General features: G+C 33.7%; 2 protein-coding genes across 10 annotated transcripts; both read right to left on the bottom strand.

Moving 5' to 3' along the window:
* Nucleotides 1–485: 485 nt before the first annotated feature.
* Nucleotides 486–9,167, bottom strand: LOC105162109 (azadirone synthase LFS). Of its 9 annotated transcripts, none has more exons than XM_088880599.1 (13): nucleotides 8,105–8,269; nucleotides 6,902–7,038; nucleotides 6,240–6,405; nucleotides 5,081–5,276; nucleotides 4,868–4,966; nucleotides 4,218–4,269; nucleotides 3,037–3,158; nucleotides 2,860–2,960; nucleotides 2,721–2,779; nucleotides 2,189–2,245; nucleotides 1,540–1,585; nucleotides 1,038–1,117; nucleotides 486–789 (listed from the first exon to the last, which is right to left on the bottom strand). In XM_088880599.1, exons 2-13 carry the CDS (start codon nucleotides 6,913–6,915, stop codon nucleotides 711–713), a joined length of 1,071 nt encoding a protein of 356 aa, XP_088736725.1. In that variant the 5' UTR covers nucleotides 6,916–7,038; nucleotides 8,105–8,269; the 3' UTR covers nucleotides 486–710. The 9 variants fall into 9 exon arrangements, with proteins under 9 accessions (XP_088736725.1, XP_088736727.1, XP_088736728.1 ...); XM_088880601.1 differs by having other exon boundaries at nucleotides 6,926–7,038; XM_088880602.1 differs by having other exon boundaries at nucleotides 6,926–7,034.
* A 1,130-nt stretch (nucleotides 9,168–10,297) lies between these two features.
* HCF101 (ATP binding protein) lies at nucleotides 10,298–20,429 on the bottom strand. The gene is made up of 15 exons (XM_011080056.3): nucleotides 20,247–20,429; nucleotides 20,019–20,162; nucleotides 17,814–17,950; nucleotides 17,677–17,727; nucleotides 17,341–17,496; nucleotides 16,085–16,228; nucleotides 15,866–16,008; nucleotides 14,835–14,904; nucleotides 14,611–14,706; nucleotides 14,360–14,449; nucleotides 14,114–14,167; nucleotides 12,612–12,735; nucleotides 12,388–12,512; nucleotides 11,199–11,321; nucleotides 10,298–10,637 (listed from the first exon to the last, which is right to left on the bottom strand). The coding sequence occupies exons 1-15, from the start codon at nucleotides 20,314–20,316 to the stop codon at nucleotides 10,569–10,571; spliced, it is 1,596 nt and encodes a 531-aa protein (XP_011078358.2). The 5' UTR covers nucleotides 20,317–20,429; the 3' UTR covers nucleotides 10,298–10,568.
* Between the last annotated feature and the right edge of the window lie 5,872 nt (nucleotides 20,430–26,301).

Below are 26,301 nucleotides of genomic sequence, written 5' to 3'. Positions count from 1 at the left end.
AAGAAGTAAAATATTCCCTTATACCATGGAGTGTTCATATGGGCGATTTTGCTTAAATTTTACCTTCAAAATGACTTTTACGTCCTTAAACATGAACCTTTAGATCTTATTTTATATATAAATCAACAGTTGAAATTTAATAAATAAGTCAATGATCAAGATCTTTTCGTATTTAGATCAATGGTTGATATCAATTTATATCTAAGGCCGTTCAAGCAATCCAATTAGGATACAATTTCAGGCATGTACAACGTACGATTACCAATAAGCTATTATACAAAGTCACCTGTAAATTGTCTTTGAGAATTAAATACTACCAAAAGAGTTGGATCCCAAAGGTCAGCCTAAATGTTAACATGTTAGCTTCATATTCCAACTTCACAGTGCAGCATATTCAGGAAGAAACCTCTAGAGAGTATCATGATGCCCTTTGTTTAAAGCTACCATTGCTAGTTATTAGATATTTACCAGTGGAAAATACTACATTGAATCAGAAGCTACAAGCACTCTTTTACCAATCATCAATCTCCCAAGATGCAGAAACTGTAGTAGAATGTCAATCCAATATACAAGTTCATAGGTTTGGTTGCTATATACAAGTGTGGTGTGTGATGTGTATTCTGATAAAGTCATTGTGTTCATCCGCTTCTCCTTCAGATGGTATCGCCACCATCGTTAGAAGAGCATCCTGTTCATGAATTACACTTCAATCATTTGTAGGAGTTCAGATCTGCATGCGTATCTTTATACCTCTGAAGCATGTAATCTTGGCATTTGATTGGAGGGAACCTAGAAAAGCATCACATTGACACCAGTAAGAGTCTGAAATTACAGAGTCAAAAGAGATGCTTTTTGAAGTAGCTATATCTTCCAGACAATCCGTCTCATGCTAAATGTTTCATTAGAAATAGCAACGGCATTTTGCATAAAATACAATGTTTTGGCAAAAAGCTGCAACTTAGGTCCAGTATCAGCTGTGAGAAAAAAGGGGTAGGAGTTTAAGGAATACAAGAGCAGTTGATAATTGATGTACTCACTTTGGAGGATTCTTCTCTGATTGGCATGTAGGAAGACATTCGACAATGCAATCATGATTAGGCTCAACAAAGTAAGCTATCTGCCCAAGAAGAAAAATAAATCAAGAGTCATCCGTGCTGTCTCTTCTAATGATGATACAGAGCGCATAGGATGTCAGAAATAACTATTACCCGCTTTTCCATCCTATGAAAATGTTAGATGAAAACTTGGAACTGAATTCACCACAACCTTGGTTTTCAGGGAATTCGTAATATAAAACATGACTATAGTCATGTAGTCTAATTTTGCAAAATTGAAGGTTTCTATTGGTAACATGTCTAGGCCTCAAGCAGTGTTTATATAATTATCCCATTTTTTATCATTGTACATTTACATCTGCTTGGTTAAATGGATGGTTGATGATTAATTAAAAAAAAAAGAGAAAGCATTACCCAAATTAAAGATAGAGATTTTGCGTGAAGAGTTGTCTCATGAACAGATTTCAAAAGCTATAAGCCTTACCGAATATCTTTCTTGGCCGTTACCCAAGACTCGGTGCAACGTAGACCTGCATTCAGATATAGAAAAAAGTCACATTCCTTCGGTGTATGAGCTGAACGAGTAGATGGTAAACTATTTGTAATTTTCTTAAATAGGTGAAATAGCTGGATTTTTTACAGAGAAATTCAACACTGAATTTCTTGCAATGTATGTAAAAAGTACTAGCAATATGCAGTTCTATACCTAGGTGCTAGTAAGACCATGACTGGATATTTTTTGGTAAAATACGTATAGTAAGCGAACAAATAAAAGAATTAAGTGGCTCAAGCAATAAGAAAGATGAGTATTCATCGTTATCCTGGACAATAGGGCTAAGTCCAAATGTTCCCCTATCACTACTTCTAAAAGATTCTTTCACGGAACCATCATAGAATATTTGCAATATTTTGGTGCCAAGTAGGTAAAAGTTTCAACTGTCAAGCTATTATTTCAGCTTTAAATTAGGGAACCTGAAAAAGGGAGGGAAAGAACTAGTAAACCAGAAAATGTAAGACGAAAAGTACAACTGAACCAAACGACGCAACTTTCTATATAACAGAAATAGGACTAATGTGATGCACAAGTACGTAATACTAAACTCCAAATCAACTTCTATATACTTGTATACTACCTGAAAATGCCGTTGCTCCATCGCTCCAGCATATCACCAAGATTAACTATAAACGCCCTGAAAAATATATTGACAATTAAATGAATGAGTTCATAGCCTGATGCATTTATAATGTCTGAATTGACACCATAAGAAGGTGCATTTGAAATCCAGATATCCACATTCTATACATGACGCCTCTATACATGACGCCAGAGGTGACCTATACAAGCATCATTCTTAATCACACCTGAAGATCAAACCGAGACATAATCGGATCACCTACTTCTTCCAAGTTTCAATTGGGGCACACAACCGTTTCTATATTTGAATCGATTCCTTAAGTCAAGAACAAAGGACTGCCGCATTTAGAGAAAAACATCTTTGCACAAGTAATTGGATGATTATATGAGTATTTTCATGCAAAGCTAAAGATTGAATGTAGTCAACAATAAATCATATTATGCATGAATAATTGGTGTCGGAAACACCTTCAAACTAATACAAAATTCTGCCCGGGAAGTCAAAAATATACAGATCACAAAAGCCACACCCTTTCAGTGGTTGTACATACTCCCAGACCTGAGGCTTGGCATCTCTGTTTTTACATATCTGCAAATATTGGAAATTTTCTTATGTAACTTGAGTAAAATGGGAAAGAAGGCACATCAAAGATTTTCTCTTGTGCAGACCTGAAGACCAACGATATCATCTGTTGCCAAAAGGGTAATTAAACCAAAATCAGAATGTGCACCAGCTCCAAATATTCCCTTATCAGGCTCAGAAGCTCGATCTGTGGTAGTTAAGCACTTTTAAAACAAGAACATATCAATTATGAAATGCTATCTGTCTTGGTTAAATCTCAATACCTTCATAGTGTAGCAGCCGTAAAGTAGCAATAGGTTTTCCAAGCATTTCAGGATGATCAAAATAGTCAAAATTTAGTTCAAGTGCACGGGCTATCAACCGTGAAACTTTTCTGGCTACCTCTCTGTGGGGATCAACAAATTGAAGGACGAATGACATGAACCGAAAAATTAATTGCACTGAATTTCATCTACAGGAAACTAGAGGCTGGTGATCATAAAGAAAACAGGTACCAAGTTTTAAACTCTTTGTAGGATAATTATAGAAATATTTGAACAATACTGTATCACCAATCTTCATTCTTAAGAAAATGACAATATGTATCAATCACTTCCTTCTATCTTGGAAAACCTCTTCAGAAATACTAGTGACATCATGCTATTGTTATACCATGTGATAATGGAAAGAATATTGGTTTTTTGCATATGTCAAATCCATTAGACTTTATATACAATATTATCTGGTGCAAAAAGCAAAATTTGTTTAACTACTAACTTACTATAAACCAAATGAGGCCACCTTATAATGAAAGTATCAGTGTGAGGACAGTCTCTAAAAGCATTTATGTACTCTAACAGGATAATGTTAACTTAAAGCCTCACTATCAAAAATTTCATGAACCATGAGGCTGTCACAAAAGGTTCTTGCACTAAAGGAAATGGAAACATATGCTAAGGCATTTAGGTGATGAGATTTTGTTGAGATGAGTTCAACTAATTCATATCTCATAAGAAAATATCAGTTCTTCATTCTGTTTTGCCAGCTAGTTTGTCCTTGTAGCTAGAACAAGAGGATAAATCTTAAAAACTCCCAAAAGGAATAAGTGAACAGTTAGGGTGCCTGCCAATATAAAAGCATAGGATTGGGAAAGAAGACAACCAAAATGAGTATCAAAGTGCGATATCCCAATCTGCCTTTCAAAACAATAAAACATGAAAAACCATATGCATCATCTGTGTTTGAATTTCCAAAAGTGGCAGGCAAGCTGTAATAAACTAGTAAACATTTTCTCTCACTTTCAATTTTAGCAATCCCAAAAATGTCCAAGGACAATAAAGCACTATAGATATAAGGAAAAATAAATAAATAACTTGATTAGCTGCATTGATGAAGGATTCACATCGAGAAATTGCATGGAAATGTCTCTGCTACTATCATAAATGATAGGCAATATAAAACTTACAGTGCCTCCTGATGATATTTCTCCATAGTTTCCCTCCATGTGGGCAAGATATCTTTTAGCCATCCAAAGAACTCGATAAGTACGAAACATTTTTGTAATAATCAACTTGGATAATCTAGAACAGTCCAATTTAAACCATAGTTGTCAAAGGTGAAGCTGTGCATTCCTAGGTGCAAGAAGCAGCGTGAAATGCTAGTGGACAACTTTTTCTTTGAGGTTTGTGCTTTTCTTAAAGCCCTGCGCTGTTTCGTTAAGGTGCAAAGAACACATTACTAACTTTGGTAGGGATCTGGAATGCTTGCTTGTAATAGCTTGCAAGTTATATGCATGAATATGTGTCATATGGTGGGTTTGGCTAAATCATATTATTTTAGCTGACTAAATTGGTTCCATTATGCAGTGTAGCTGATAGAATCACTCTACTAAGTTCTCTACATTCTCAGTCTTTTTATTTATGTCCTAAATTGGCTAATAAATGTTTGTTGTTAAAAAATGTTGTAAAAAAATTATTTTTGTGCTTCATTTGACTCCTCTCCTTGTGCATGCATTTAACTGCCTGAAGATATTGGCACCTTCATTTACCTTGGGCATGTAACAACTATGGTTCAAACCAGTTTTTCTTCATAAGATCACTTTCTTTCTAAATCTACCTGCACGCGGCCACTTGTTCAGCCCATAGAATGGTTTCTGTGAATCCGAATCATCTTCAGATACTTCAACGCCAATGTAATATCCCTCCTTATAGTCCCCTGAAATGTCAATGTAGAATCTCAGTAGGAAATATGAATTGTAAATGAACTTTTCCTGCACTTTGTAAATAAGATAAAAAACATTAAAAAAAATGAACCAGTGACAGCACAAACCATGTATCTGAGTGACAGGGTCCAAATGTTCATCAAAAACAGGAGTATAACCTCGATTTTTCTCATTCCTTAAAAGCTTCATCTTTTCTTCCATGGGCAGACTAAAAAATTTTTTGCTTTGGGAGAAAACCTCATCCATGAATTTCTTTTCAATTCCATGATTCGTTACGTAGAAGAACCCAGAATCCAAGCAAGCCTAAAATTCATGGTACAAGTTCAGGAACTAGAATCAAACATTACTTGCAAGATGAGAAAATGGGGGCAGGTTAAAGTAAAGTAGCCATTCAACACGTCCAGAAAGGCATATTAAGAGACTAGTTAGTATAAAAGAATAATAAAACCAGTTGGCCAAATCTAACGTTAAATCTAGTACAGATAAATACTACAGAACTTATGTCTTCTCAGTTTGTAGATCTTCCACCTAGGCATAAAACCAAAAATAAGACAGAAAGATCTTAAATGAAATCAAGGCCTCTTGCCATTTAACAAAATACACATATCATACTCAATACACCCTATAGGTTGATGTGGTTTGGTATCACATTCTCTTGTTGTATACATCTTCATTCACTTCTTATTGTCCAATTTGCTAAAGCAAAAAGTGAATGTTCCCTTTTAACTAAAGAAATAAATTTATTTTAAATTATAACAGAACTTCAAAACATAGTATTTACCATAAAATATCTTTTAGATAAAAACACTAAGTTATTTAATATTATAACCCCTGAAGCATGCTACAGCCCCAGGTCGCGAAAAACTGAAATTGAGATAGCAAAACTTCACTCAGAGAGGAAAAAGTTAAGTTGACTGATGAACAACTGGTGGAAATTACATATGCATAATTAATTTGCAGAGGTTGACCACTGCCTTCCTGTTTTTTAATTCAAACTATTCACAGGCTCAAAATTCTTTCATATCAACATAAACACACGTGGGGGCGGCAGTTGACTGAAAGATAATGTATGTTCTTCACAAGAATCAGTGCATTAATAACCAATTCTAGCAAATCTTATCTGCAAATAAAGAAACTTAACCCAAGACCTAACACCTACAATCCAACTGATCCATCAGTACTCAAAATACAAATACACACAAATAAAAAATGTTTACATAGCAATAATTCGAGCAGGAAAAAGTAAGAGAAGGAGAAGTGGGTTGCCTGTTTAAGGAGGGAAACAGAGGACTGAATATCAGGGCTCGAGAGATCAATGCAATTCAGAACTGAGATATTGGTGGTTCCTGGAACCTGTTGATCATTTCCGTTGCTAGAATTCTCCATCTTCTTTGGTTGCGTGTTATTCTTGTTATAGTGAGTATAAACCTGTCTGCACTAAAATATATATAAATATGTATATATATAACCATCACCACAAAATGTTCACTCCTCAGTTCATCCACATGAGCCCTATTTATCAAACATAACAAAGTATAATTCTACTAATAGTTTATATACCACCATAACTTTTATTTTACAACTAATGTTTCTCATGTAAATGAGCATTATTCATAATGATACGCAAGGAGTAAAATGCATACTGGCCAAACTTGACTCGAATACCACCTTGGACCAAGCTAAAATGTGTGGATACCACAAATTCTACACCTAATACTATTAGAAAATGAATGAATTGCACCTCAAATAATCAATATTATCTATACAAATCCATTAATACAATTTATAAAAAAACTTATAAACACCACATGTTGGGTTTACTCATTAGTTCCTTTCCATCGAATGCCAACAAAATTACACAAATTCATAAGTTGTTTCATAATCATGCTGACACAATCAAATGCATCATCATTTAATGATTTGCTTACAAGAGAGTAGACATGATATTCTACCATGAGTTCATCACCACCACCCCATTATAATCCACACACAGCCACTGAGGTCATTTATTCTCCACAGGAGCCTCTCGGGCCAGTTATAATCCATACAAAGCCTCCAGAGCTGGCTATGATCGACAGAAAGCAATGCCATTTATTACCCATTGAGAGAACCATTTATAATCACGCAGAGCCTTCTTGGGCCATTTATATTCCACACAAAGTCATAGAGGCCATTTATCATCCACAAAAACCATTCGAGGCCACATAAAGGGGTCTTCATGCACATTTTTCATTTTTCATCATCCTAACAATTCATTAATCACCATTCTTTTAAGAAATTAATTCCACTTCATCACAACATCATTTACAAGCACGAGGAAACATTTTTATTCAAAACATGAACATAGCTATACACTTCCTTCTCTTGCTTCCACTTTCACATCATATTCATTCAAATCGAATCCCAAATCAACTATACAAGTCCCAGTAGATTACTTCTAGCACAAATTGGGCTTCATATATAAAAGTAAAATGCAGAGGAATTAATACATATACAGGGAATTAGGACATAATGCTAATTGTTTACTTATAGAAATCCTAGATAATATGAGGTCTTAGCTTGTCACTAGTGTGTTTTCCAACACTTCCGGCTCCTAATGATATTTCAAATGTTGATTCATTTTGAAATTCTATTCAATTCATAAGAATAAAATTCAAATACTTACATCACTGTTAAGTTCATATAACAAGAAAGCATCTATGTACTGACTTCACAATTCTCCCCAAAATTTGATACATCCAATATAAGTACCATTTCACCCACACCCTCTAATATCGCTCTAGTTTCAAGTCCCACAAGAATTACACAAATTGGACCTATAGATTGTAAGTTACTAAGATTTCAATACAGCATGGTCTGAACTGCAACAAAAACTTTTATTCAAGTTGATCATCTGAACAAAGGAACTAGCTTGTAACCAAAAGCACAAAGTTTTAGCCGACACACAGAAATTTCCAACGCCACAAGAATCATTAAAATAAAGTTGTGAAAGTGAAGATAACACAAAATACAGAAGCTAACTGATACAGGAAAATGTCCTGCTACTACTTGTCCACTTAATCCATCTTTTTCCCCAAATTCTATATAAACCCAAACTCAAAAATCTAACAAACAAATTACAAATAAGATACCTTACTAATCACAGCTGTGGCAAGTATGAATTTCACATCTCTTAGTGAATTTAGTGAAAAAGGATAAGATTTCCCTTGTTCTTTCACTTTTCTTGTCTCCTTTCTCTTCCCCTTCTTTCTTTTTTCTCTCTTTGTTTTTTTTCCCCTTCATTTGCTGCTTATACCTATTTGGGCAATATTAAAAGTATATTTCCTCCAAAAAAAAAGAAAAAAAAGGACAAGAAGGAAAGTATATTTCTTTTGGGAAAATTTTGATCCCCCCAATTAGTTTAGTCAATTCTAATTTCAACTTTAATATATTCTTCTCAAAATTCAAGCACCCTTCCAAGATTTTGTGTTATCCAATAAATCCCAAATGAATAAAACACACATATAATCATCATATAATGTACTTTTATTTTGTTACTAGAATAAATGACACGTGTGAAAGAAATTTAAAAATATTATAATTAATTTTTCTTATATCGATCGGGCTCTGATAATTATTTATTATAGGATTTTTAAAAAATTCTGAACTTATAATTTTTTTAAAGAATAAACTTTTATATGAATTAGCGGGAGTTGTTCAGCTTACTTAAAAAGCCCGAATGGTCAACATATTTCTTGATTTTCCTTTAAAATAAATTAATGTGTGTGACGCAATTGATTAAAGTTTAAAAATATCATTATTTTATCTTAATTGAATAAAAAAAAATATATTATAAGAAGTTACTGAAAAATGGAGAAAAAAGTCATGTTGAAAGAATACAAAGTCAACTCTATGTACTACAAGAATATTAAGTATCAAGAATAGGGCTAAAATCATGAGAATTATGCTAAAATTGGGGTATTTGGGCAAGAGTCATAGAATTGAAGCATGATAGTTGGGATTAAAGATATTAAAGGGGATCAAGGGAAATTATACCTTTAAATCCTCACGAACTTTTCATTTTTAGCAGAATTTGGAGGGAAAAAGCAGGATTGTAATGGATCACGTTGTATTTTTTATAGATCGATAGTATAAATATCACCTCTCTTTTCTATGATGGGAATAGGTTGATGAAAGATTGGAAAGTAGAACCTCTGCAATGGGCATTTATTTAAGTGTATTGGAAAGTCCTTCAGTTGTAAAGGGAAGTCTGCTATGTTTCAGTGATTGTAATTGTCTTGTATATTAAATAAATCATTTTATCTTATTTAATTAGATTATTGTGTAAATTTATTTCTGTTCAATATCAACTTGGCGTCGTACGTGGAAAACTTACAACCTCAATTCTAAGGATGCAAATGCGATCCCGAGTGGGAAACTCTGGGGCAAACGAGGAAATTATGGTAGAGGGACAACATAATGGGAAGCTTCGGAGAATATGAACAGAGACCCACTTCAGGAATCAAGATAGAGATAATAGGAATTGGGCCAAGTGAGGATGGCTTCAGACCTCCAGCACCCTAACCTCGAATAGTGTAGTTGCCGCAGGAAGCGCTCCAATAGATGATAGGAGACGCATTTGCCTGCGCTGCGGAGAGTTATTTTTCAGTTTTGGGCTAATTGTCAAATGTATGCTTCTCCCCTCCATTATTTTAATTATATGTAAAATTATCCTTAATAAATTATATATTTTAAATTGTTAGGGAGGGGGTAGGCAGCCTGGGGATGGGGGTGGGTAGTTAGGTTTTTTTTTTTTTTTTTATAGTTTTTTTAATATATAATAATAATATTTTTTTTATAATTTAAAATTATTTATATATAATATAAGTTAGATAATTTGTTGAATCCAGTCCTTTCATTTTTAAAATCTCACGGTTGAATTAATCGATTAGATCGAACGATCATTATTTAATCAAAAAAGAGCAAACGATCAGTAAAATAAAAAATAATATATACTAAGTAAGGGTATAACGGTTATTTTATGAAAATTTTAACACGATTTAACGGAGAAGAGCAATTGAGCTACATTAAAAAAACAGAAAGGGATTTTTCACCTATTTTTAAAATACATGAGGATCTTTAACGGACTTTTTAAAACATAGACAACGTTTATGCATTTTAGCCATTTTGCAAAATAGCACAATTTTTTTTCTGCAGATTGGGATTTTAAAAATGTTTCGCTGGTGTTCATGCCTAGCAAAACTTCTTCCAAACATCGGATAGGTCTTGTACTGTCTGAGGAGAGCCCAAGAATAAAACCAAATGCAACCTAAAGAATATGAAAATTTGTAACATTAATTTTCTTTGATTGCAGTAACCACTGTTAAGAGCATCTTTAAACTATATCTATATACAACTTGAAGTTCAGCCTATGCCTGAATGAAGGAATGAAATATGAGCTTCTGCAGTATACTTGAGTTATTGATGCCGCTCAAAGTGTAAAAAAGAATTTAGTGAATCAACAAAGGAACCCAGAGAGATTCTCCACAACCGTAAACTTTAGATAAATTCCAGAAAAACCAATGAGCGCGACTTCTGAGTGTCATCAAAGATGTTTTATTGATGCAGAAGCTGAGGAACATCAACCAAACGCTCCATCATTTGCAGTTGATCATAAGGAGCGATCTGCAGTAGAAAGAACCAAATGTGTTGAGCCTGAAGCATTACCATGAAAATGAATATAGCCCTGCAAACTACCATTAGATGCAATCAAAAGCAATGATAAGCGGCTACAACCTACCATTTATCATGTAATTAACAATAGATATTAGCCTAATCCCCTGTAGCTGACAATTAAGGTCGCAAGCATCTCTCATTACCCCATTTTTAGGTTCCCAAGCTTTTGCAATAGGTTATCAGCTAACTGGCTTTCCAGTGGTTATAACTAAAACTCGTGACTAGTTACATGTATCTTAAGCAATGGTTCACCAACTCTCTAGCGCCACCACTGAAATGTTGAACAACAATTGATATTGCTAATATGTTTGATCGCTAACAATGAGAGTTTTACTTTACCTAATGGTAAGGTTGGCAGCTAAACAAGTCCCTAATCCTTACATACATACATCTTTTAAGAAATCACAACCAGCCTACTTAGGAAAGCTCTAGCATGAATGTTCATTTAACAGAAATAGTTTTTAAATGCTGATAGTTGGTAAGTGACAACTGGAATGATAAATAAAATACCTGGTTAAAACCATCTGGCCATGTTATTGATACAGCATAATTCCCCATTGGCCGAATTTCTTCAGGTTCAATGTCCTCAGGGATGTCGGCATACTGTAGTTTCTGCTCACCAGTCCATTCATCCTGTTTGGACCAGCAACAAAAGCTTCAACGAAAGGTACAGGTAGCTCTATGATGGATCCAGAGTTTTTGACAGTTGGATCCACAGCAATGGCTACAGGAAGCGGCTCTTCCCACGGCAGAGTCATCATTGACTCTATTTATTATTATAGGAAATCAGTCTATCAACATCTCAATCTGATCCCTTTCTGGAGCTAAATCTGACGGTATTGTCAAGGGCTTTATTATTTTTCTTTAATTAAACTTGTGGTTTTCTTTTTCCTCAGGAGACTGAAAATTCCTTACTGAAAGTATATCTTTATAGAGCTATATATGTTCGGTTACATCGACAGCAATTCAGGACAAAGTTTGACCAATTGGTTGATGCTCATTCAGTAAACCCAAACTACGATTATGACATAGGGTATGTGCACACTGCATAAAAATTACACATATCAGCCTAAAATTGTTTAATGCAACGAAATAATATCAACTTCCCCACCACCTCCTGGTACACTCTTGATGAACAAATATATAGGTACAGAAGGATCCAATAGAATTGTTCTTATAAAGCATCATTAAAGCGGAAACCAGAATGGAGCTCAATTTTGGGTAAAAGCCACTAGGGAAAAACTAATGGACTATTTTAGGAAAGAAAATGGTTAAAGTCTGCTAAGGGAGTCAGCTTATCAGTTTTATTATTAATGTTTACATCATATTCCAGTTACATTCGTGTGTCTGGGGAAAGCACACTTGGCCTTTCAATCACCAAAACAATATACTTGATGTATCAGTCAATTACCAGAGTATACTGTAAAAGCATGCTGTATCCATAAAAGCTTTCTTCTGAGAAGTAATTTTAGTAGTAATATCCACTGGCTTTCAGAACTTTTGGCTGGTAACGGTTGTCGTTTCAAGGACTATAAATGCATAATTGACAGATGTGACCATTCTTAACTTAACATGCACACAAGTACCTTAAAATTCATGTTCGCAACAATCAATCTTAGTTGTCAAATTTGCTGATATGCCACTAGGTGTTTCATTATTCATCACTTCAAAGATTCAAATGTCAAGATTTTTGCCATACCACACTTTCAGCTGATCTATCATTTCGCCTCACAGTTGCAGGGTGCAAAAAGAACTCTTCATCTGATTCAGGTACTTTGACTCTGATTGCCTTCATAGACTTGTCATAAGTGACTGCTGTTGAGACTGCACCATACAAGCATAACAAGCCTTAGATCGGTAGCCATGGACTCATGAATAGAGAGAATATCATTCATTGACTAATGAACCAAAATATTAAGCTACCTTGTTGGCGGATTTTGGCACACTGTTGCACGACACAGACACCCAAATCTTGAAATGCTCTCGCAACTTCACCTTGAGGATCAGCCACGACTTCAGGTACTCCGCTATCTCCAGAAGCTGATAGCTGTCAAGCAATCACCTTATGTCAGAAATGCGGATAGTTTTGATGTATTAATTTCAATATGTTTGATATTTTCAAATAGAAAATGACAGGTAATTGTCACTTTAAGTTGGAAGATCAATAGAGCAGAATGGTTATTTGTGGTCCCTTGATTTAGTCTAATAGTACAAGGAACATATTGTTTACCCTGCACTCTGATCCAAATCATGTTGCATAACCTATTAATATGGTTATTTATGGGTTAATGTGCTTGATACTAGATGTAGAACAGACTTTATTGTCATGCAGATGGAACAACTAATAGCAACTCCTGTATTCGTTAAAATGTTTCAAGTTGTGAAGTATCCCAAAAAGTTTCTCATTACTAGTAACAAGCCTATCACTACAAGGAATGCACAACATGCTGATGTTTATTTCAAGATGATGGAATATGACATTAGCACATCGAACCTAGCACAGTGATAATTCAATGTTTTAGAGGTTAATTTTGTGAAATTTAACGCATAAAGCACATAAAATATCCAATTACTTAGCTAGTATGGATGATTTTCATTAAGCTCAAGCATCTTCATCTAAAACAAGCAGAGATCAAGCAAAATGGAAACAAAAATGAGAAGGATTCTGAGATAAGCTACGTGGGGACTATAAGCATTTGAAAATATTTAAAATATTAATAAATTTTACAGTATACAACTAAATTGGCATCTCAAAAATGAAATCATTTGCAGCATTCTTTACGGAGTCTAAACTATTGACATCAAATGAAAGGGAAGATATAAAACAATGGACTCATCCTTTCCAGTATTCCTTTGACCATGTCAAGTGAAGTAAACACTTGTATTAAAAAGATTTCAAATCCAACTAAAAATGATACCACGCAAAGACAAACACAAGAGTGAATGTAAAATCTTAAGACATGTTATGACACCTTATTAGAGTTACAGAGTCAGATATCATAATGGGACATTTGTCATTGTGCTTATGTTCTACGAGCGATTTATTTACATTGTGAAGAAATACTCCAGTTAAAAACAGAAAGGAAAGAAGTCAGAAAAGAATAACTGAAAGAATCCTCATCTTTTTTCTTTTATAAGAAACTCCAATTACGAGTTACAATTGAATACTCAATCTTTTGTCCCCTTAGCACATCAATACTTTATGAGAATACTGACATTCAGGGCAGTTGCATTATATGTCATCATATACAAGTTCTAGTTCATGGAGGAGGACGTACAACATCTGATGGTGAACAGCTTGCTAATAAGCCTTAAAGTAGAGAAATTTTCTTCAGGGAAATGCACTCATACTCTAATTTTAAGAAATGAAATCCAATTTATCTGAGTATATCTACACTATTTACACAATCATGAGAGCAACTCACAGTTGGTCTGATAGGAAGCTCAAATAGATGGGGGATCCCAAACTCCTGGACAACCTGCAGATATGTATTTTGAATGAGCAAGCTATATTTGCAAAAGATATGTATGGAAACTTCTCATATTGTTTACATGTATTTAACTACTATTCTCAATGTTTCATGAGAGGGTTTTACTCATGACATGTTAGTTTCTTAAGTACACCAAAAGGTAGGTTAAACATGTGCAAGATATTGAAGCATTAGAAAAACCTGAGAACCTGAACCTCTGCCAAATGGATAATATCGTTTTCCATCAGCATCAAAATGGCACATGTTTTCAACCACTGCAACACAAGGAACCTGTACAAAGAATACAGTTCAAATGTAGCGCGAGATAGACTAAAACAGTTTTGGTATAATGGTATCTAATTTATGTGTCACTCCCATATTGATTTCAATAGAAAAGTCAATTTTATAGTTCAAATGGATGGAAAAGAAGTGATAGGATACAAGAAACAGGCCTTTAGCTTAGAAAACATGCGGACTCCTTTGGCAACATCTATGAATGCTAGCTTCTGAGGTGTGGTAACAATAACAGCCGCACTTAATGGGACGACCTGAAAGTTTAATCTACCTCAGTTAATTATGAGTGTCATTAGGAACTAGTAATAACTGCATAAAGTATACCGAAAGGAAACACATCAACTTCATTAATCATAAACTAGGAGATGCGTCAAAAGAACACCTGGCACAATGTAAGTTGAATATCACCCGTTCCAGGGGGCATGTCTATGACGAGGTAGTCAAGTTCACCCCTATATAATAGGAACATACAACTTGAGTCAGAATATGCAATAGATGATCAAATGGACGAAATACAATTTACAGTGATACTTGAAATCAAGTACAGAATTCTTCCAGGTACGTGAAGATAACTAATTAGGTTCTCCAGGTCAGGATGCATACAGTAGGATTGGACTATATTTTAACACAATAAATGAAAGAGTAGCCACACAATGTAAAAACATTTTAACTGTGAGAATATCGGTATTAAGTTAACCCTTGATACACAATTAAACAGGATCATCATTTTCTGGACTTCACCTACTTCCTGAAAATACTTGAGAAGTTATCATGTATTCATAAAAATATATCCAGATTATTTTACTCCTAAAGAAAGCATGTCTGTTCCAAATTATTTTACTCCGATAGAAAGCATGTCTCATAAATACTCGATATTAATTTAAAGAGACGGAAATTAAATAATTTCTTGCTGTAATGTAATTTCTTAAATATGGAAGGTCTTACATATGGACAGGAGACAAGAAGCAGAGAGTCTAGAGACCTAACAGAAATCATGCCAGCATTCTGCAAGGCAATTTGTTCTTCACTCTTCCCAGTTTAACCATAATCACGTAGGCATTCCCTTCCCTTTTTGAGTTATTATGTAGGTGATATATTTTTTATGTTTTCAGTTGGAAAGTCCTTAAAAACGAACTAGAGATATTGTAAATACTTTTGAAACTTTTCCTAGGTAAATGATGGGGTAATTTTGGAAGAAACAGTCACAACATTGACTTATTTTTTGGTACAAAAAGCCCACCATGACATCTTTTGCAGGAGGGATGCAGCACAACTAGCTGCAGCGGGGAAAGGTCATGAAAGATACAAAGTATGTTCCATAAATCAGAAAACAAAAATTAATGGAAACACAACTACATCTCAGCAGCTTATAAGATACACTTAGTTAATGATGCAGCAAGAAACACACCATACCATTCAGTAGTAGTCAGTAGTTGATTGATGACCCCTGAAACCATTGGTCCACGCATTATTGCACGGCCTTGTCCAGCAAATCCAAAAGATACAAGTTTAACACCCATGTATTCAGTTGGGATGATAGTTCTCTTCTCCGGATTCTACAAGATATCATTCAACTGTGATATGGTGACACAGACTGCTACAGGCAATCTATAGCAAGAATTGGTGAATTACCATTTCAAGCAACCGGTTTTCTGGGGACACCATTGTTGGCAAGCTAGGACCATATACATCAGCATCAAAGATACCAACTCTTGCACCCATACCTGCCAAAGTATATGCAAGGTTTACGGCTACGGTTGATTTTCCCACCCCTCCCTGCAGTTTTTGGAGTGATCATTTTGTAACGCAAATTGTAGGGCAGCCTCCAAGAAATTATGAACATTGAAGTCAAACAACATAAGAATGCTGGTTGAATCACTTACATTCAAGGTAATAATAAATACATTGTACATGTGTCTTTATAGAAGTGCCAGATCTATTAGAGAGCTAGTATTGATAAGGACTAGATACAGGCATACAAGTGCTAACACACATGGTGATATGAAAGCTACACTTTCAGAAGTTCGGACCTGTCCCCTCCATATAGTTGTCTCATCGGAAGTTTCAGCTAGAGACAACATCAAGACATTGTGATTCTTTCCAAGTTACTCTGGTATCCAACATCCTTATGACTACCCCAATATGGCTAAATGACCACCAAGAATCTTGAATAAAATAAATGTATGCAGTGAAGTGATCCCTTTACAATTGGCAGAAGGTTGTTGTGGGCTCTTTGAGATATCTTGCCCCTACATCTATCACAAGACAATATCTTCTTTGTCAGCCAAATCACCCAATATCCATCCAATAAATTTATCCAAAATTGGTAATTGAAAGGCAGTTCTTTGTCAATGCCCTCCTTTACGTTGAGCACTCTCCAGACGCATTCTACGGCATCCATAGGCTTATGTAGCCTATGTTACATCTTCATCCCACACTAAAGGAGATAAATCGAGTCTCTATTTTCTTATGGGGATGTTAGGGTTTCCTAGAGTGAGGTTCATGTAGTTTTAAGAAGTCACTAAATCCAAATAATCATGTCTTTCCTATTTTCTTTATCACTCTTTACTATGTGCAATTTTGGTATTCTGAATCCTATCCAGATTTAAGATCCATCATGAGTAGATCTAATAGGTTTTATGTGAACGAGCCCACCATCTTATCATTTTCTGCTAGATAAACTAAATGACTGATGAGCAATGGAAAACAAATCACAAACAACTCCGCATCCTCCATGAACTTTATGTTCACAACATTATCACACCTATTTGTAGATAAAGATAGAGCGAAAAAAGGAGAAGGCCAAAGGGAAAGAACAAGAGAAAATAAAAGTAAAGCTGATAACATATTTCAGGCATATACTGGAACTAAGTACAGAGACATGCTACCTTGCAACTAGAAACAGCCACCACATTTGATATTGTTTGTAGACCTGCTGGGAGTTCACCAGCAAAAACAGGTCTCGCTGGTTGCGCAGACATGGTCACCTTGACCGTTTCGACCCAGGGAAGTGCTGCCACTACCTCATGAGCCTTCTTCTCAAACTGCAAGGTTATATATCCGAGTTTAGCAGATCATTTCTTAAATAGGATTTACAGTATTCACCAAGAAGACAAAAAATTTATCCTCTATCATTTTGTATTAGAAAGATCTAGCTGAGTGAAGATGCTACTCAAGGAGAATGTGAGAAGAAAGAATGTCACTAGTGATTGTGTTTTATATACCATATCCTTCACTGGACATGCTGGTGTTGTGAGCTCTAACCGAAATGAAACCTGAGATTCAAAGTGAGAATGACGGATGAGGCATTTATCTCCATATGTAATTGAAGAACTCATTCAAATCCAATTTCTTGAGAGACCTCTCCTGACTCCTCGCTGACTTTAAGATCCTTCACAAACCCACATGAGACGATGTCAGTGCCAAAATCTGGATCAATTATCTGGGACAAGGCTTTTAGGACATCAGTCTCAGCTGTTCCACTTGCTACTTCTGAAACTGCAGCAGCAATTATTATTTTGATTAGATGAACTTTCAGAAATATATCAAGATAAGCAGTGGTTTCTGAGGTAAAAGCAATCAGCTTCAAGACGTGCTTCTTAAGCCAGGTAATCTGATATACAAACATAAAAACAGTTGATTTGCTAAACAAAGTATCTCCAAACAGTGATGCTCATAAGGGTTGCAAATTATTGTTACATATACATGATCAGTAACTCGTCCAAGACTCTAATGCGATATGCAAGAAGATTTCCATCTTCCTTGCTAAGGCAGTCCAGGAACTTTCCTACAAATCTTTGACAAAGTATTACTTAAAACTACCGAGGAGCAAATAAGCAGAAGCTATATTCCCAAGTAAACCTGTACAAGTTAGTGTTAAATAACAAATAGTTTCATTAACATATATGATCAACTGATGATAAGATGATGAACATTAGCATTCATCTCAATGATGAGTAATGGAATCTAGATCTAAGTGGTCAAATGCAATGCAGACTCTTCCAGTATGCACGATTTTTTCCCATGTAATTGACTAGGTAGGAGGTATATCAAAGAATAATACTAACTGGTAATTGCGAAAACAAACACTAACATGCTCATGTATCAGAGTAACCCAGTAGTTGTTTTGGACATATGAAAGACTTCAATTCAAATTTTTAAGTCTTTGTTTGAATACAAGTGCAGGAGAAGGAAAATATTTCTAAGGAAACCAAATGAACAAACAGCAAAAACCTCCCTTGATTTGTTTGGACAGATTAGTCCGTAATACACTGACCCTTTCAAACAGCTATTAAAATCTTTCATTTCCATATTAATAATCAGCTCACTTTCCATATTGCCTTTCCTTTCCCCGGATTATCTATTTTCCAGTCTCATTCTTTCTCCCCTTTCCTTTCCACTTCTTGGGCATATCTAAACTTTCCTTGTTAAATAACAAATAGTTTTATTAACATATACAATCAACTGATGAGAAGATGATGAACATTAGCATTCATCTCAATCATGAGTAATGGAAGCTAGATCTAAGCGGTAAAATGTAATGCAGACTCTTCCAGTATGCACGATTTTTTCCCATGCAATTGACTGGGTAGGAGGTATATCAAAGAATAATACTAGCTGGTATATTGCGAAAACAAACACTAACATACTCATGTAACAGAGTAAACCAGTAGTTGTTTTGGACATATGAAAGACTTCAATTCAAATCTTTAAGTCCTTGTTTGAATACAAGTGCAGGAGAAGGAAAATATTTCTAAGGAAATCAAATGAACAAACAGCAAAAACCTCCCTTGATTTGTTCGGATAGTTTAGTCCGTAATACACCCTGACCCTTTCAAACAGCTATTAAAATCTTTCATTTCCATATTAATAATCAGCTCACTTTCCATACTGCCTTTCCTTTCCCCAGATTATCTATTTTCCAGTCTCATTCTTTCTCCCCTGTCCTTTCCACTTCTTGGGCATATCTAAACTTTCCTTCAATCTCCTTTTTGTAAACCTTGTCCAATTTATTAAAGACCACCTGTACTGTCCACAAACCATGCGGCAGCTCAATAGGCCAAAAGCAATTGGAAAATTCAAAAGCAAACTAGAATGCATTTCTCAAGCTTGAAGTAGGTAGCACATCTAGACTTTTTATGTTTAGGACCCATATGATCTAATCAAGTTTCCGCCCTTGCTATGGACACACTAGCAATCCTTCTCAAGTTGTCCAGCAGGTATTGCACTTCTCATTGAAAAACATTTGGAATGGGCAAATTCCAACTTCACTAGGCCTTCTCATAGTCAATAGCAGCTGTTACTTTACAGAACAGATTAACAACTCAACACGATTTCATAAAGCAGCAGCTTCAATAAAATTCATCAACAAAGAAACACTCATGCAATTGAACCAAGGTTTCATATTTTTCAAGTGCCACTATTAGAATGTGGCCATAGTGCCAGAACACGTCCTTATAATAATTTCCTCTCTCATTAGACCACAAAGAAGTAACATAGCTCTTGGACAAAGGGAATGTATAAAATTCAGAAAAGGGCAGTCATAATAATCAGAGAAGAAGTTCACCTTGGGATGGAGCAGCTTTAGGTGTGACTGAACTACATCCTGAATCCTTATACGAATACCATGCTCGCCTCAAATGTCTTTTAGATGTAAATAACGTAGCAGTAACGGGTTCAAGCAGAGATTTACCAGCGACATGCACAGGTCCTACGTGAGTACAAGAACTGATCTTAGCTTCTGAGTGGAGAATGGAGTTCTCAATATACAGATACTGAATATAAAGAAACTCACTCTCTTTTGACTGCGATATGGAGCAGTGAAGCGCCCGAGTAGAAGAAAACGGAGCGTGAAGAAGCTGCATTTTTCTTCCGTTGTGCGTGTGTATGTGTGTTTGTGGAAGAGAAATCAAGCCTTTTTGAGCAGAGAATTGGGGCCTCACGTTTTCGCTCTTGTGTGTACGGGTGGCATGTAATCTTCTTGTCAGACTCTCCATTTGCAAACTCCACTCTCTCTTTTCTCTGGCTTTTGTTTTTTGTAGAATTTATATATTTTTGTCCCTAACGTTTCATTATTAGTGAATTTGCCTCTCGAATTCTGAAATTAATCAAAACCATCCCTTCATCAATTTTTCATTCTAAAAACCCTAATTTACTGACTTTCATTATATTTCTAGACAAAATTAACCTAATTGCACTCCATAATGAGTTATTTTATTTATAGATAAGTAGACTCTCCTCTCCTAAAATTTGGTATAATTATACGTAGACCTCCCGTAATTTAGAAAATTACAATTAACACCCTTGATATTTACTTTCATCTAACAAATAAGTCACTCCGTTAAATTTTGACTGAATTCACTAATATTAACAAAAAAAATTGAAAAAAAATATATGTTTACATTCGATTGACTTATTACTAATTTATTACAAATTAAATAAATATTGTGCTTGATTTAATTAATTAATTATTGGAGTTGGGTTTTAGTTTATTTGAATATTGGATTAAATAAAGTTACACCTTTCGTTGCTTATTTTAATTTTCCCCACCTATACACTTTCTTTTATTTAGTCCTTTAAAGTTTTAATATATTCAAATGGAAAAATTGCAAAATAACCCCTGGTGTTATACAAAAATTGCTAAAACCTTATTCGTGTTCAATAAATAGCCTAAAAAAAGCCTTTATAATTATAAACCCTGCAAAAAGACAAACCCTCTCCGTTAAAAAAATAGAGAATGGCCTACACGCGCTATAAATGAGAGCGAGATAATATTTTGACCTAATTTCAGCCTTTGACTTCTTTGAATGAACAAAATTATCCTTAATTATTTTCTTTTTTTATTTTTAATTAATTCTTTATATTTTTCATATTTTACTAAGAAATATTATAAATACTAAACAATTAGTATCATGAAATATTTATATGTAAAACATATTATTACATCAAACTAAATATTATACATATTTTACATATGAAAAATTTTGTAGGATTGTTTTAATATTTATAAGTTTTTACAATCAAAATAAATAATTCTTTTCTGGGTAAATGTTATATTTGGTTTCTTAAGTTTTTGTTTAAATTCATTTTAGTCCCTTAAGTTTATTTTTTGACTTTAGCACCCCTAAACTTTAGTTTTTATCTCAATTTGGCAGCTCAGATTATTTTTCGATGAAAATGTGGCTAGAGTTTCACTTTTTGGAGGGTAAAATGGTCAATTTAAGTTTGATTTTACCACTTTAGTCCCTTAACTTTATAAAATTATCAAATTAGTCCTTTTTAAGGAAGAAAATTATTATTTTTTATATGTTTATATGGTGAATATGATGTGATTATCTTATATGAAAAATAAAAATTTTGAACTCTTGTGAATATAATATTAACATATTGGTTAACTCAAAATAAAATAGTCTCTTTTTTTTTTCACTTTCAAAAGTGACCAAAAAAATCAAAATTATAAATAAATTTTATAAAACTTATCTTATCTAAAAATATAAAAAAATGTAAGTTGATTTTTTAATCGATCTATGTCAAATAAAATTAAATCTTAACAATGTTATTAAATATTAACAGCTATAATTTTGAAGAAAAAGTTGGTGGAATGTACCTTTTAATTAGATTATTTGATGGATTTCAAATATATATAAAATTCTTTTTCACAGGTTTTTATAGATCTTTTTCTATAAAAATGTGACTACATATTTAAAAAACATCTTAAATAAATTTTATATATTTAAAATCCACCAAATAATCTAGTTAAAAAGCATATTATACCAACTTTTTATTCGAAAACTCAAATATTTAATAAATATTGTTAAGGTTTAACTTTTTTAAACTTATCTTTAACTCTTGAAATAAAAAAATTACTGACTTAGGTTTTTGCATTATATTTTCATATTAGATAAGTTTTATTAAACTTATTCATAATTTTGGTTTCTTTTAACTACTAAAATAAAACTGTTTATTTTAAGTTGCAATATATCATTATTATATTTACAAAAGTTCAAAATTTTCATTATTCACATAAGATAATTACAATATATCTGCATTAAATAATATAAAAAGTTATTTTTTCATGTAAGAAAGGATTAATTTGATATTTTTTATAAATTTAAGTGATAAAATCAAATTTATTGACCATTTTATCCTTCAAAAAATCAAAATCCGGCCAAATTTTTGCCAAAAATGGTTAAAGAGATCAAACTGAGACAAAAAGTAAAGTTAAGGGATGCTAAAGTCAAAAAATGAACTTATGGGACTAAAGTGATTTTAAATAAAAACTTAACGGACCAAATATAGTATCCTTTTTTCCTAAATATGATTAGTTTATTTGATTTTGTGTTGAATATATTTTGAAATTATATTATTTATATAAATTACAGTAAATAAATTTTAATATTTTAATATAATTATATTTAAATATAAAAATACATAATTAACATAATTCATAAATTAAAATTTATAAAATTAAAAAGAGAAAAAAAAAAAGGTACAACATCGTCTTCCCCAAGCCGCGGCCCCCCCTGCCCCACTATGGCGGTGTGCCTCTGCTTCCACATCGCGACCTCCGCCTCACCACCGCCTCTGCCTGTTGTCACTTCCCCGCCTCACCACAACCTCTGCCAGCGATGAGCATCGTCGCCTACCCAAATCTGGGCACGATATCGCTACCCAGACAACGATGGCTGGTGGAGGTGGAGCAATGGCCCTCCACCAGCATATATACATGATATATATATATATATACAATACAGATAGTAAATATATGTATTATACAATATTATATTTTTATGATATATTTAAACACTTATATATAAATAAAATATATTTTAAAATACATGAAATTTAGACTGTTCATTTTTAACAATTTAAGATCAATGATTATTAAAAATTGATTAGATCTTAAAGTTCTAATGCGATTATAGAGAATCCAAAGATTATTATAATAATAATAATTTATAATATATAGGAGTATAATGAAAAAATAGGAAAAAAAATTGATCTCGTTAAGTCAAACGAACAGTAAGGGGAGCGTGTGCAAGTTTTAAAAATACAAGGAGTTTTTTGCTTATATTTTTAACACGGGGAGTTTTTAGTTGAATTTTGATAACACGCGGGGGGTTTTATGCAATTTTTCTATTCAAATTTCATTTATTAATAAATATAGAATTTTTTAATAATTATCAATAAATCTCCAAATTATATACAAGAATCTATGAACGTTACAGAACATCTCATTTCATGAACGCTGGTGTGGAGACACTAATATGTGTGTGAGGGCGTTTGTAGGGAAAAGTCCACTGAACGTCTTAAGCAAGAAATGGAAGGAAGTGATGCATAGTTATTGATTCAACAAGGGTTCTGATTCACTATCAAAGCTTTGAACTCTATTAGGAGATAATTAATGAAAGGACTTTACTTGCACGAGACTCGTTGTCTAAAGGTTCACCACCTTTATCTAGATATAGGTCTTCATGATGTTTTGCTAGGCACCAACCATGATTATTGAGTTTATTATTTTGAATTATGGTGTTGATTTTAAAATAATGTTGTTAATATGATTAATTAAATTTGGTGAGTGACAATAGTTGTGAACCCATTACTATCACTAGAGTGAACCTAAGAGGTCACTTGTGTAGTCACTTTAGTGGGCGCATCACAAATCAGGGCCGATAAAACTTCTACTGTTAACTGGGTCATCATTTCTTGAGGTGGAACACCTGGGAGTTGGGGGGGGGGGGGGGGCTGGGGCTGATTCTCTACCAGCAGAAATGGGGTTGCTCATGAAGGTCGGCCTTGCACATGAAAACGGGTCTTGCTACGTGGTGGTGGGACTTCTCCATTAAGTAGCGTTGGTTCACAAGGTGATTGTTCACGGGGTGTTGCTTACCCTACTCCATTTTCTTGCGCCTCATGAGTATTGTCCACCCCCTGAACATCTCGTGCCCGACACATGGTCTGTGCTCTTAATGCTGGGGTAACTATTTTCTACAGATGGCAAAAATGATGCAGTTGTGGATTAAATGAGTAGTTTAACCAGAGTTATCCTCGACACACACTGCTCTAAGTCAAATATCCGTAGCGAGAGTTTTTTAGAGTGAGAAAGTATTGAGTTGTCAAATCGTAAATATCAAAGTCGGTTTAAAAAAATAATATATGGGATATTTATAATGATATCGAGTTTTATAATGTGGTAATGTGTATGTGTTTATCACGTGGCTTGTATGTAAAGATTACTTTTTCACTCTTGTAATAAATAAATGTTACTAATATATGCATCAGTGTTCTTTCAAATGTATTTTGGACTATTTTAACTCAAGAAGAAATTCCCCCTCCCGTATCAATTTATGATAACATTATTATTTTTTTGGAGTAAATATCACTTTTGATTCCTCAATTATGCCATTTATACGGATTTGATCCCTCACATTTCTTTCTCATCAGACTTAGTCCCTTACATTTAAAAATTCTATTAAATTTGGCCCTTGACATTAAAATTTCGTTAAAACTACCAAATTTGCAAAAAAAAGAAAAAAAAATCATGTAAGGGCTTAGGAGAATTCAAACCCGGGCTCTTCCATTGGAGAGATGCTAACCTCAGGACTTCACAAAACACATTCTGATCTTTTGTTGGAATAAAACATTGTTAAAACCTAAAAGTGAAATAAAAAAAATCATACTAATAACCATTTCAAGTTTCTCTATATATCTTGATAATAAAGAATTAAAATATAACCAACTAAAATAACACAAATATAAAATAATGCAAACAACCCCTTTATAATATTGCAAATGAGCACATTAACTCCTTATGAAAAAATAAATAGCAATTTACATCCCCGTATTTTTTAAAATACAATAATTTACCCCCCTATGATTTTTAAAATGAAGCAATTTACCTCCTTGTATAAGGAGGTAAATTGCTTCATTTTAAAAAGTACAGGGGAGTAAATTGCTATTTTTTTTTATAAGAGGGCAATGTGCTCATTTTCAATATTACAGGGGATAAATTGCTATTCTCCCGGAAAAAAAAAGTAAGGAACCAAATTCAAAATAGTGACATTATTGAGGGAGCAAAATTGATATTTATGCTCTTTTTTTTTCCTTCAATTTTTATGATTAACCGAACTCTATTGGGCCAAAGGGAAAGAGTTCTAATTTGTAAAATTAATACTAATATAAAAATCAGTCCTCACTCAAAATCGGTAAGTGTAACACCAGTGCACCGAATTTTAAGCTACAATTATAGCCGTTAGGTACTAATACAATTATTTATTTATTTCAAATAGTCCACTTATCTTCTTTTTCCTTAAAGTACGAGCAATGTTTTATACTAATTGAAATAAATTGATTGTAATTATTACTGTCGAATATCAATATTTAACAAAGACAGAACAACATCCCATGCATATGTGCGGTTTCTGAACCTATGACATCTAAAATTATGAAATCTCAACTTCACCACTGAGCTGACATTCTTTGCCAGTCTACTTATTTTTTAACCGCTAGAATACTGTCATATTTTACCACATTTTCATCCACGCCCATCGATCGCTTGCTCTGTTTTAATTATATATTGGTTTTTTAACTTTCTATGTATGCTCGAATATTGGGGTTAATTATTTAAATATTAATTTTTAAAAAATTTATATAAATATAAATTATATAACAAAAATATATCGAGTTGCGGATGTGATCCGCGACTCGACTTAAAAATCATTTTTTTTTAAAAAAAATTGCCTTATCGTGGATCGCATCCACAATTTGGTGTCGTGGATGATGTCCACAACACGCTTTTTTATTTTTTATTCTTTATAAATTAATTATATACAATTAATTTTTAACAACAT

Source organism: Sesamum indicum, linkage group LG5 (assembly GCF_026168435.1).
Source record: "Sesamum indicum cultivar Baizhima isolate 11 linkage group LG5, ASM2616843v1, whole genome shotgun sequence".
Lineage (NCBI taxonomy): Eukaryota > Viridiplantae > Streptophyta > Magnoliopsida > Lamiales > Pedaliaceae > Sesamum > Sesamum indicum.
The sequence above is the reverse complement of the archived record's forward strand: the minus strand, read 5'-3'. Positions and strand labels throughout refer to the sequence as shown.

Bases quoted from the DNA above. Each gene is read 5' to 3' on its own strand.
- LOC105162109 (XM_088880599.1), bottom strand. The intron at 5,277-6,239 runs GCAACCCACTTC...CATGAATTTTAG, and splicing joins CTGTTTCCCTCCTTAAACAG to GCTTGCTTGGATTCTGGGTT. The intron at 4,270-4,867 runs GTAGATTTAGAA...GATGGCTAAAAG, and splicing joins GAACAAGTGGCCGCGTGCAG to ATATCTTGCCCACATGGAGG.
- HCF101 (XM_011080056.3), bottom strand. From the start codon at position 20,316: ATGCAGCTTCTTCACGCTCCGTTTTCTTCTACTCGGGCGCTTCACTGC. The intron at 14,168-14,359 runs GTTTTTCTAATG...ACATATCTGCAG, and splicing joins GCAGAGGTTCAGGTTCTCAG to GTTGTCCAGGAGTTTGGGAT. The intron at 11,322-12,387 runs GTATGGCAAAAA...TGGTCCAAACAG, and splicing joins ATAGATCAGCTGAAAGTGTG to GATGAATGGACTGGTGAGCA.